At 42.4% G+C, this 13169-nt stretch overlaps 1 protein-coding gene and 1 long non-coding RNA gene across 2 annotated transcripts; one reads left to right on the forward strand and one right to left on the reverse strand.

The window, feature by feature from the left end:
* Nucleotides 1-601: 601 nt before the first annotated feature.
* LOC130380007 (uncharacterized) lies at nucleotides 602-2847 on the reverse strand. The gene is made up of 3 exons (XR_008895194.1): nucleotides 2759-2847; nucleotides 2501-2683; nucleotides 602-2420 (listed from the first exon to the last, which is right to left on the reverse strand). It is a non-coding gene; the product is annotated as an uncharacterized LOC130380007 (long non-coding RNA).
* A 4130-nt stretch (nucleotides 2848-6977) lies between these two features.
* Nucleotides 6978-11038, forward strand: LOC130380174 (uncharacterized). The gene is made up of 2 exons (XM_056587358.1): nucleotides 6978-7193; nucleotides 7379-11038. The coding sequence occupies exon 2, from the start codon at nucleotides 8461-8463 to the stop codon at nucleotides 10519-10521; it is 2061 nt and encodes a 686-aa protein (XP_056443333.1). The 5' UTR covers nucleotides 6978-7193; nucleotides 7379-8460; the 3' UTR covers nucleotides 10522-11038.
* The last annotated feature ends 2131 nt before the right edge of the window (nucleotides 11039-13169 follow it).

Consider the following 13169-nt stretch of genomic DNA (forward strand, 5'->3'; position numbering starts at 1 on the left):
ATTACTTGGCCATCGGTAGTCTTGTATCACTATGCCCGATTCTTATAGGCCCTATGGTCTCGTGGGTATTCCTTCACCATGCAACGAGCCGATATTCGATGTGTCACGCGTTCAGGGTCAATCGGGTTTATGGGGAAATGCTGGGATGCAGTCCTATTCGTCCCCACGAGATATCCCGTAGCGAACCGCTCTCACAGTCTCACCTCCTAATGTGGTTCCTATATAACTAGGCAGAGTTTGGATTTTATCAACAGGTTCTGCCTACCTTTTGTTGGGCGGCCGCGAGGTGAGACTGCAGGAATAAGTCCGGTGCTCCGGGGTCCCGAGGTCGTGCCGCTCTCCGTCTCTCGTTTCCCAGTTGCGGTTCAATTCAACGAAAGATCACGTCGGGGTCACCAAATTGAGGGGAAAAACGGTCTGTCTAGTTACTGGACCAGATGAAATGAGACGGAAAGGTAATAAAGTCTGTCGGCACGAGGACCTTGGATTTATTAAGTAAAGTGGCAACGGTTATACAGAGTCATAAAGCGTGAGAGATCGAATATGTCTAAGTCCCTAATCAGCGCTGATGGTTCATCCAGAGCTTCGCCTCCGTGGAAGGTCTGCTTTAGAAGAAGATGAAGAGTCCCTGTGTGATACAGTCTTATGCTGTATCCTCCTCTTGATGAGGTGTGTGCGTTTGAGATGTGTGTGGTTCTGTGTGTTTTTGCTTGACCTTGGCTCTCAGGCCCTGGTAGGTGCATGTGTATCTTCTTGTGTTCCTCCTAACGGGGGAGAGCTCTCAAAATGTCTCCTGTGTGATAAATGAATGTGGCTCTCCCGTTCTTGAGGATGGCTGGTGCATTGTCTGAGTGTCTACCATTTGCCTGGATGGGGAAATGGGGCCTTCGGCTCCGGCCTTGACCTGACTATATTATCATGTTTGTGTTATGTGTTCGTTGGGTTAGAGCAAGAGTTGACTATATTGTAATGTGTCTGCCATGTGATGTGCTCATCAGGCTAGGGTAGGAGTTAGCTATATTTGTAATGTACATGTGATGTACTCAGCAGGTTATTTTTCCCAACATTGCCGTCGGGAGAAGAACGCCTCCTGTAAGGCTACATAAGATTTTGAGCACCCATACAGTTCCTGTAACACAGAGATGATTTTAGCTTCCGTCTTCCTTCTCCACAACAGACCGATATTTGATCTCCTCTCGAGCCTCACCCTCAAGATGATCAAACAAGAAAAAGGCTTGCTCAGATGTGGATAAGTGACACGCCCGCATGCAGGCTTGAGCCTCCTCAAGCCACTCAGTCAACCCCATACCTGATTTTCCCCTGAACATAGGACACTTTCTATCCCTTGGCACAAAAACCAGCCTCTCTGCTATGGGGTTCCTAGTAGTAACAGGGGCCACAGGTGGCACAGAAGAAGTGGAGGATTCAGAACTAGGACCGGGCACGGCCACAGCCTGCTCCTGCCGCAACCTCTCATTGTCCACCTTTAACTGCGCCACCAGCTCCCTCAACTCCTGCAGCTCTACATCCATAACTAATACTACAGTCAGACTAGGACACAACAACCCCACAACTGGATTCTCACCGGGACTCTGCGGACCACGAAAGGCCAAGCTGCCGTTTTGCCTCACAATTCAAAACATCTACATCAAATATGTACCCTGGGGACTATTAAAATAAACAAAACAAATTATATAAAGAAACTGGACCACACGTCTCTGCTTTCCAAAAGTAATTATCCTGCCGACAACGCCAAATGTGGCATTCGGCGGTCGGGGAAACAATAAGATAAAGTTCAGTTAAAGAACTAGTGACAAGTTGCCAACAACGCCACCCCAGGAATTTCACCTGGAGAGTTAGATTAACCTAAGTTAAAGCACACAAGTTCGTTCACTAATGAAAGCTTGAGACTGGGTCCAGCATACAAATTCAATTCCTTTTAATTTATATATATAATCTTTAAACATGACTTCTCAATAAAATATGTTCACATAACCACACTAAAGCGAACACACACACACACAAAATACACAAAAAGGGGAGGGCAAATAACAACAAAGAAATGAAATCAAAAGTAATGGAGATTTATCCAAACTGATAAATCCAAATGAATAAGTAAAGCAATTAAGCCAAACCAAAAATAACTAAGAAAACGAATTAAACAAAAACAAACATGCAAAGCAACCCACAAAACACAAATAATATCAATAAGATCAGTTAGAAGTCGGTCAAATGATTAGATTAAGATAATGAGGCAGCAATCACCATACTCGGTGGCAGGTACAGCACAGTAGGAGATGCAGAGTAGGGTGGATGTGTTGGCTATATAAACCAGTGGACAAAACAGCAGCCGGCCAACAGCAGCGTGAAGAGGGGGGGGGGACGTACTGGCAGAAACCGCCCACACACACACGTCAACCCTGCCATAGAAAAATACATTTGTTCTAGAGGCTGAACAACAACTGTAATAACTTGAGTTAGCGTCATCTTATCCACATACCGTCAGGAGTTGAATGAACATCAAAGGGGAGGAAGGGGATCACTTGTACCGAGCAGCACAATTACAAGTGCAACTCGATCAATCAGCTGATCGCTCCCCGCTGCAACAGGTAGAGGAGGAAACACTCGCACGCCCTACAACTGGGGTCGATACGGGAGAGGGAAGACCCGGCCAATGAACTGCCTGAGGGATGGAAGCCAATGTTGAGGACTTGTGCAAAGTTTAGAAGGTACACAGATGCACACAACTACTACATACCAAACAACGGCGAGCTGCACGATCCAGCTAAAAGGCGATCAGGTGAGGCGATCAGGTTTCGGTGACAACAGGAGGCGGGATAGCCAGGAGCTCCCAGGCAAGAGTGCTCCCAGTGCACAACCACCCACCTTTATAGGCAGCGCACCCAACAGTGATAGGCCGGTACTGCAGCACTAATTAAAGGCCCATCCTGCTACATTCGCATTAACATGATGAATCTATAAAAAGCAATATGGCACAAAATATTTCTGAAAGCTAATATAACTTCACTTCATTTGAACGTGTACTGCTCTGCCATTTTCAAGAACCCGCCCAGTGAACGCAGAGGATTGTGGGTAGTTTTGGCTCGTCTAGGATGCAGCGATGCATCCTTGAAAAATCTCGGAATTCTCAAAAACAAAGGACGCAAAAATGGCGCGGCTTTCGAGTGTCCTCAACATTGGAACAGTGCTTGTCGCCGTTCTATGACGTAGCGTCCTTAAAGGCACCCAGTGCAACTTTCGAGGCTTAAAAATAAACATTCAATTTCTAGTCTTTTTTACACGTAGTAAGTTTCAATAACTCCATACCATTACATACCGACATTTAAGCAGCAAAGATGAGACGTCGGTTGTGTGGTGAGAACTGATACAAAATCGATAACAACAACAATGCCGCCATTTTCTTTATTTTTTGTAACGTACAATAAATAAAGCAGGCTTCCAGTCAATGGAAAAATGGCTTCTCCCCACCGGCGATTGTTGTTGTTTACGATTTTCTAACAGTTCTCACCACACAACGACGTCTCATCTTTGCTCCTTGAATGTCGATATGTAATGGTATGGAGTTATTGAAACTTACTACGTGTCAAAAAGACTAGAAATTGAATGTTTATTTTTCATTGAATGTTTACATAAAGTTGAACTGGGTGCCTTTAAAAGGGCGGCCGTTGAGCATGCTTCCTTGACATTGGGAAACAGCGATGGTATATGAAGGTATTATTGTAGCAAAAGTCTTTAGCACCTGTAACTGCAGAATTTGAATGCGTACACTAAAGTCACAGTAAATTTGAAGTCGTATATATTTATTTTGCATGTGTACTCTAAAGTCACACCCGTGTTTCATAATCTGAGAACATGCCCAAAAGGTGTGCATTCGTAAACCCAAATTTGAACAAATGCATCAGAAGTTGCACATCTGTGAACGCTATGTTAATTCAGCATTTTAATGAGCGAGCACAAAACCATTTTACAACTGCTCGAATCTGCTCCTGCAAGTCTCAGCTGTGGGGTTTTTTGCAGGTTGTTTTGCAACACGCCTAGGTGGTAAATGTGTAGCAAAAGTATTCGTATCCGTAGATGACAGAGCGTCCGTGAGCGGGACAAAATAGTCCCGCCCATAATTTCCTAATCCAATGAAAATCGCCGGCAGGGATGCATTTCTCAAATTACACTGGGACCCACCGCGTGCCAGCCATGGAGCTATAAAGATCGCAGCATACTCAGCGCGGGATACGTTTCTTTCTGGAGAAGTGAAGAGGGCGTCCTACTGAACGGAGATGGGTATCCTACATTATGCAAAATGAAATGACTTAGTTCAAGTGAATTCCCCCCAAAGTATTTCATTAACATGCCGCAAATGTCCTTGAATGTATTTTAATGGTCGCCAAAACATAAATTCAGAAATGTTAATGCAATACTTTGGGGAGAATTCACTTGAACTAAGTCATTTCATTTTACATAATGTAGGATACCCACCTCCGTTCAGTTGGACGCCCTCTTCACTTCTCTAGAAAGAAACGTACCCGCGCTGAGAATGCTGCGATCTTTATAGCTCCATGGCTGGCACGCGATGGGTCCCAGTCAGGGACGGCTGGTATAAATTGGCTAACAGGGCTAAGCCCTACAGTGAAAATAAAAAATATATTATTAAAAACTTAGAACATATTGTTTTAAATTTTGGTAGAACCTAAAGGAGCAACAGCACCAAAAAGTGACAGAAAAACCCAGGATATATATATCTTCGTTTTTTTCCTGTGAATGGGCTAAATGTATTCAGCCCAAGCGCAGTAGCGTAAGCTTCCATTGACGTTGAGTGACAGGTGCCCTGACACGCCCCCTTCATATGCTTCCCATTTGGGCTAAATTAGTTTAGCCCAAAGGCTGACCTAGCACAGTAGCTACAGTACAGTGACCTTCGACTAATCGCAGCACAGTAGCGCAAGTGCAGTATGGCGGGCGTTAGCATGAAAATGGATGAAGTGGATTATTTACTTTCTAATCGGTTTTCTTTAATGTCTTTGGAGGAAAAATTGGAAGTGAAAAGATTGGGGACACATCAACCAAACGATGTACAGATTTACTGTCAGGAGTGCGGTCAGAATATGGCCGGTAATAGTGCATTTGTAAGTGGGTCAACTACGTTTCGTATCGAAACATTTAAAAAGCTGTCTAAATAACCCAACATGACGTGACAAGTGTGTAGAGAAAGTGGCCCCTCTCCAAGCTGCATTTCAGCGACAGGCAGTAACAATAAGGTTCTCTAAGGAATCGGAAATGATCTCATTTAATGTTGCATACAACATTGCCAAAGAGGAGTTGCCATTCTCAATTTAAATCCGAAATTATTCTCATGAAGAGAAATGGATTAAACATCAACCCGACGTATAGCAATGAGATGGAATGTGCACAATTCATTGCAGTAGGCCTAATGGGCGACACCTTAAAGCAAAAGACAGCTGTGGACGTCGGAAACGCCACATAGGCCTACATGTCCTTCATGATTGACGGCGACACAGACGCCTCTACCAAAGAGTGTGTGATCGTCTACAGCCGCATTTTGCGCAAAGGGAGACCAGTCAACATTTTAATTGTGTAATACTTTAAGCACAAAAAAAGTTTTATTTTGCTTAATGGTTTAGTTCGAAATGTTCAATTTCAGCTCAGTGAAGCACTTTAAACACCTTATTTTTCTTTTTTATTTATAATTGTGCTTCAAATAAAGACATGCCTTTCTCTACACCTTAATCTTGTTTAAAAATCATTCACATTATATGAAAGTTATGAACAGAGATATAAAGGTGACCTCATGACATCTGGAGCTCTGTGAAGTATTGATAAATGTAATGCATTCTTTAGCCCACCCACCCAAAATCACCACCAGCCGTCACTGTAATTTGAGAAATGCATCCCTGCCGGCGATTTTCATTGGATTAGGAAATTATGGGCGGGACTATTTTGTCCCGCTCACGGACGCTCTGTCATCTACGGATACGAATACTTTTGCTACACATTTACCACCTAGGCGTGTTGCAAAACAACCTGCAAAAATCCCCACAGCTGAGACTTGCAGGAGCAGATTCGAGCAGTTGTAAAATGGTTTTGTGCTCGCTCATTAAAATGCTGAATTAACATAGCGTTCACAGATGTGCAATTTCTGATGCATTTGTTCAAATTTGGGTTTACGAATGCACCCCTTTTGGGCATGTTCTCAGATTATGAAACACGGGTGTGCGAATGTGTTTTGCACCAACTGCGCTGCAATAATTGTAGCAAAAGGATTTGTGCACCTGTAACACAGATTAGCGTACTCGTAGACCCTATTTTGTGTTTACAATGGTATAAAAAATATATATATATTTTTTACGACTACAAATGTACTGTTACACATTTGTGACTTTAGAGTACACATGCAAAATAAATATATACGACTTCAAATTTGCTGTGACTTTAGTGTACGCATTCAAATTCTGCAGTTACAGGTGCTAAAGACGTTTGCTACAATAATACCTTCATAATGGTACTACGTACTCGCGGACTTGGAAGTTCGTACTTGGCAAGTCCGGACTTCAAGTAAACACTTCCGAGGACGGGAGTACGCACCTGCAATTGGAACAGCAGCTGACTCGATGACGTCACCAGCTCATCTCGTCTGTTAACTGTGCTACGGCCTCATGTAGGCATATAACTACTGAACAAAATAAACAAATTATATAAAACCAAACACCACCAAAATAGTAGACTATATTAATATTTTGAATGAATATAAATGAAAAGTTATGCGTATTCACACGGCAAGCCAGCTGTACCCTACATATAAACAATCAGTGGCTTGAAAAAGATTGTATGAGATTGCCGTTTCTCAATTTTCATATATAGCCTATTATTACATTATTGGAGAGTAGGCTATTGATATAAGAATTACGAACGAGCGAGAATAGAATAGAATAGAAACACACACTGTTCTGCCTTCCGTAAGAAATTTATTATATTCTACATCTTTCCTTAGTTTGTTAAATACTGCCACCCTGTGGTCAAATTGTGATATTGACGACACTATAAACAACCGCGAACCTACTTCCGGTTCTCTTCCCGATTCACTCGACAAGGAAAGACCACGCCGTACTATCACTCTCGCAAACTATCAAATACGTTTGAACTATAGAAATGATTTGTCTGTAAGTTAAAATCAGATCACTTCATACGAGTTTGTGTTAAGATTTTATGTTATGATTCTGATCGAGTTCAAGTGTAAAATGTAATCTGTAGCTGTTTAGCAATACTAGCTCTCGGATTCCCGTGTGTTAGTAATGATGCAAGACATGTAAACGCATATATGTTTTTATTTCTGTATTTGTTACAGTTCTACAAAAACAAAGTTATGAAGAAAATAACATCCAGTAAAGAAACAAGAAAAGCAAGCCTTGTGTACCGGATTCCACTTCTTTGTAAATATTGTTAGCTAGCTGTCTAGTTTTGACTGGAACACATTACGAGGGCAGCATAGTAAAAAGACAACAACTCAACGAGTTCAAGCTAAGAAGATAGCCCAGGAGAATGTCGTTACACAGGGATAAACCGAAGGTGGATGCCGTTGAACAACCACAGGGCGCAGCAGCTCTAGAGCCACTGGAAGACGGCCACGAGGCAAACCTGGGGGAAGACTCTCTCAGTACACCTGACTCCCGGTCACAGTTATCCAAACGGTCCAGCGGATCAGCAATATCGTCAGCGGCTGCTAGAGCACGTGCCAAGTCAAAAGCAGCACAAGCCCAGGTGACTTTCGCCGAAAGAGAAGCAAGCGTGATGAGACAAAAAGCTGAACTCGAAGCCAGTCTCCACGTTCTCAGGAGCCAGAAGATGGCAGCATACGAGGATGAGGAGATTGAAAGCGGGGAGAAGCGCTATGAGCCATACGTCCTGGGTAAGCCTTCCACTGCCTATGAACGTGCAGGCGACTACGTCCAACAGCACTCAGCAATGTTCGGCGGAGAACAATCACCACCATTGCATGCGCAGCTGGACGCCTACAGACCACCGCCATCAACACATGCGCCGCTGGACTTCCACAGACTACCCCAACGATACGCTGAGGCAGTTGTTCACACAAAACCAAAGCCAAGAGTCAGCAACATAAAGAAAGAACAGCCACCTCCACCACTTTCCAGTCCGAACCTAGGACCCTCCCCCGAGCCACCCACCCCACAAGACCTTGCCAGGTACCTCATGCGCTGAGAACTGGTGAGCTCCGGCCTCCTACAGTTTGATGACCGTCCTGAACATTACTGGTCATGGAAAGCATCATTCCTGAGTGTCACACAGGACTTAATTCTGACATCCAGGGAAGAACTGGACCTGCTGGTGAAGTGGCTCGGCGCAGACTCAGCCGAACAAGCACGGCGACTCCGTTCAGTACACATTCTAAATCCTGCTACAGGGCTCCGCATGGTGCGGCAGCGTGTGGAGGAATGCTATAGAACACCAGAAGCCGTAGAACATGCACTACTGAATAAGATTGAAGTGTTCCCCAAGTTAACCAATAAAGACAATGCTGAACTCGGTGACATCTTGCTAGAATTGGAGTGCGCCAAAGAAGAAGGATACCTACAGGGCCTCGCCTTTTTGGATACAGCTCGTGGAGTGAACCCGATCGTAGAAAAGCTACCCTACAGCCTACAAGAGAGGTGGATAACCATGGGATCCAAGTTCAAAGAAGATCACGGAGTAGCCTTCCCTCCATTCACTCTCTTCTCTCAATTCGTCCGGCGACAGGCCAAGGTGAGGAACGACCCAAGCTTTGCCTTCAACACCTCCAACAACAACGTGCCACCGAAAGCAGCCATGAAACCCGGCTACAAAGCCCAAGTAAGTGTACATAAGACAGGAGTCACACCCAAATTTAATGACAGCGACACCAGCTCTGCGGAGAAGAGAACAGATGAACCTGACCGCGAGTGTCCAATACACAGGAAGCCTCACCCACTCAGAAAGTGTAAGGTCTTTAGATACAAGCCCATAGAAGAACGTAAAGCTTACCTGAAAGATAACCGCATCTGCTTTAAGTGCTGCGGTTATGTACATAAGACAGGAGTCACACCCAAATTTAATGACAGCGACACCAGCTCTGCGGAGAAGAGAACAGATGAACCTGACCGCGAGTGTCCAATACACAGGAAGCCTCACCCACTCAGAAAGTGTAAGGTCTTTAGACACAAGCCCATAGAAGAACGTAAAGCTTACCTGAAAGATAACCGCATCTGCTTTAAGTGCTGCGGGTCAACTCAGCATATGGCAGAAGACTGCAAAGCATCAATCAAATGTGACGAATGCAATAGCAAGAGACACATCACGGCTCTGCACCCAGGCCCTCCTACATCCAGCGAGAGAGCTCACACGGAGAAGGAGGAAAGCGGGGAGCCAGATGAAGACGCTCCCACAGTCACATCCAAGTGCACAGAGATTTGCGGTAATGCAGACAGCCCACGCTCATGTGCTAAAATCTGCCTGATCAAAGCTTATCCGGCAGGGAGAAGAGATCAAGCCGTTAAGATGTACGCAGTGCTGGATGAACAGAGTAACAAGTCGCTCGCAAAGACAGAGTTCTTCAACCTCTTTGGCATCAAAGCCAGTCCAGCCCCATACACACTGAAGACCTGCGCAGGGACAACAGAGACCTCTGGCAGACGAGTCAACAACTTTATGCTTGAATCTATGGACGGAAATCTACAACTCTCCCTCCCCACACTAATCGAGTGTGACATGGTGCCGGACGATAGATCTGAAATCCCGTCTCCTGACGTCGCAGAGCAACACTCCCACCTCCAGCCAGTGGCGAACAAGATTCCAGCTGTGGACCCCGACGCACCTATCCTCATGCTCCTGGGAAGAGACATCCTCAGGGTGCATAAGGTGCGTGAACAAATCAACGGGCCACACAACGCTCCATACGCTCAAAGGCTGGACCTGGGCTGGGTCATCGTGGGTGTCGTCTGCCTGGGGGTAGCCCACAAACCAGCCCACAACCAAGTTAACGTGTACAAGGCCAATGAGCTGCAAAATGGACGAACATCCTTTCTCTCTCCCTGCCCAAACAACATACACGTGAAGGAGCACCACAATAACGCACCGCAGCGATACAACCGTCTCTCACCCCCCCGTGATGAAGACACAGGCTGGGCAACAAGCACAGACAGCCTCGGCCACGCAGTGTTTGAAAGCTCCAGAGACGACAACAAGACAGCGTTGTCAATGGACGACAAAGCATTCCCGACCATCATGGACAGAGAGGTCTTCCAGGACATCGACCACAGCTGGGTAACACCCTTGCCGTTCCGGTCATCACGACGACCTCTTCCAAGCAACCGGGAACAGGCTGTCAAACGTCTCTGCTGTCTCAGAAAGACCCTGGAGAAAAAGCCAGAAACAAAAAAGGCACTACATAGAGTTCATGCAGAAAATGCTGGACAACGACCAAGCCGAACGTGCGCCACCACTAGAGGCAGGTAAAGAACACTGGTACCTCCCCACATTTGGTGTTTATCATCCAAAGAAGCCGGGTCAAATAAGAGTAGTATTCGACTTGAGCGCTGAATGAGACGGTGTATCCCTGAATGATGTACTCCTCAGCGGCCCTGACTTGCCCAGGGGAAAAAGTAGTATACTTTAGTGTATTACAAGTATAATTCAATTATATAAAAGTTAGTACAAGTATACTTTTACTTTTTGTGCTTAATTTAAAGTATACTTAACATATACTTTTAAAAAGTGTACTTCACAATAGATGTCATTAAATTCAACTTTAACGTACTTAAAAATAAGTATACTAATTCTGCAATACTTAAAGTGGTATTGCTTTGTACTTTTAAAAAGTATACTTTATTTTAAGTTTATTTAAATTGTACCTGAGTGTACTTATAAAAAGTATACTAAATTGCAGATACTTATGGTGGTAATTTAGTGTACTTATAAAAAGTGTACTTTATTGTAAGTGTATTGTAATTTGTACCTAAGTGTACTTCTGAAAAGTACAGTCATTTTCAAGTATTTTGGAATTCACTATTAAAATACTTTTTTAAAGTGTGATTTAATTTCACTTCATTAGAAGTGTATTGAAGTATACTTCCGTAAAGTTCACTTTAATTTAAGTTAATTTTAAGCTGTATTTCAGTATACTTAGAAAAAGTATACTAAGTTGCACATACTTAAAGTGGTATTTTAGTGTACTTCTGAAAAGTACACTTTGTTTCAAGTCCTTTGTAATACACTATTAAAATGCTTTATTAAAGTATACTTAAATTTCCCTTTATTAGTAGTGTATTTATGTATACTTCCTTACAGTTCACTTTAATGCAAGTTAATTTTAAGCTGTATTTCAGTGTACTTAGAAAAAGTATACTAAATTGCGAAAACTTATAGTTGTCATTCAGTGTGATTCTGAAAAGTACACTTAGTAATACACTATTAAAATGCTTTATTTTTAGTATACTTTAATTTCACTTCATTAGAAGTTTATTTAAGTATATTTCCATAAATTCCACTTGTAAGTTGATGGAATGGGTTATTTCATACATCATCACAACCAAAGTGTTGAATTAATCAAGAAATTACAGATAAATAATACTGAAATGGCTACTTTTACTAGCTCCAACGACTAACTATTAAAGAAAATGCAATAATGAGGGCTACACCAAGGTTGCTCCTCAGTAGCTTTATTATATATGTTATATATGTCAGACGTTTTAAAGTTAGGTGTTGTTGAATGTATGTTTGTATTAATATTTAAATTTTTGTCATGGAACAAAATAGCACCCATGGAGTGTACTAAAATGGTACCAGAAAGAAGTGCATGTGAAGTATAATAGTGATGTATTGTAAGTATATTTCTGTATTTATAAAGTACTTAGCAGTATAACAGTATTGTACTTAAAATACCCTTAATATACGCTTCCACTTTACATTATAGTATAATAACTATACTTTAAGTACATGCCTTTGATGCTTAAATTGTGATAAAAATGTACTATAAATCAATATTAAATACTTGTATTAACATAATTGTCATGGCCACTGTTGTGGTGCTGTGTATTCTGCCCCTGTGTTGGCCACGCCCCCTGTCTGTCTCTGCCTTGCCTGCCACTCAACTGCTCACACCTGGCCTGCATCGTCTCATCAACTCCCCTACAAATACACCTGGTTTCCCTGCAGTCATCGCCAGATCGTACTTCGTGTTACCGTGGTAGTTACTCGTTCCTGGCTCCAGTGTATCTCACTAGTGTTCTCTCTTGTGGAATTCTCGTGCCTCACCTTTGTTTTCTCTCACCTATAGTTTTTGGATTGTCACCTCCAGCCTGCAGTCTTCACTCCCTCCAGCCCGATACGCCCCAGTCCAACCAACCTCCTGCTTCACTTCTAGCTGAACTAAATAAACCTGTTCACCGTCACTCCAACTCCTGTCCTGTCTCTGTGTTCTGCTCTTGGGTTCAGCAGCTAACGCTACCCTAACAATAATGGCACACTTAAAAAGTACTAAATATAGTCAGAATGTGTATTAGCTTCTCTGCGGTGCACAGCTAGCAGGGTAGTGCTAGCACAGCTATTGTTTATCTTTATTTTTTCCTTTTATTATTGTTATTTAGTTAACTTGTTAAAGAGTGAGACTAAAAATAATTCTCTGGGGTCAGATGATCCAAATTTGAATAAAAATGTTACGATGAAGAGAAACTGTTTGAAAATGTTGTTTAAGATGTTGTTAAAGATGTATTTAAATGTACTTTACTATGCACATTTTCTCTGTCATGCCGTGCATGTTAAAAATAAACTTTTTGTTCTAAATATTTGTATGTTCTAAATATTTTTTATGTCTACTTAAAAGTAATTTGAAATTCAAATTAATTATAGAAAAAATATACTTTCTGTGTACTGTTGAAGTGTACTTTAAATGTGCTAACAATATACTTAGTATACTAATGATATATCATGAGTGCTACTTTAGACATACTAAAATACAACTTAGTGTACTTATCTGTACTATTTTGAGACAACATTAAGATGAATTATAGTATGCTTTAGTACAACTTTTTAATTTTTATTTGTTTTTTGTAAATATATTTAAAATACAATGGCAATACATTATGATTAAATTAGAAATATACTTA

Source organism: Gadus chalcogrammus, chromosome 3 (genome assembly GCF_026213295.1).
Source record: "Gadus chalcogrammus isolate NIFS_2021 chromosome 3, NIFS_Gcha_1.0, whole genome shotgun sequence".
In the NCBI taxonomy this organism is placed as follows: domain Eukaryota; kingdom Metazoa; phylum Chordata; class Actinopteri; order Gadiformes; family Gadidae; genus Gadus; species Gadus chalcogrammus.

Excerpts from the sequence above, each read along its gene's own strand:
- LOC130380174 (XM_056587358.1), top strand. The coding sequence starts at position 8,461 with ATGGTGCGGCAGCGTGTGGAGGAATGCTATAGAACACCAGAAGCCGTA.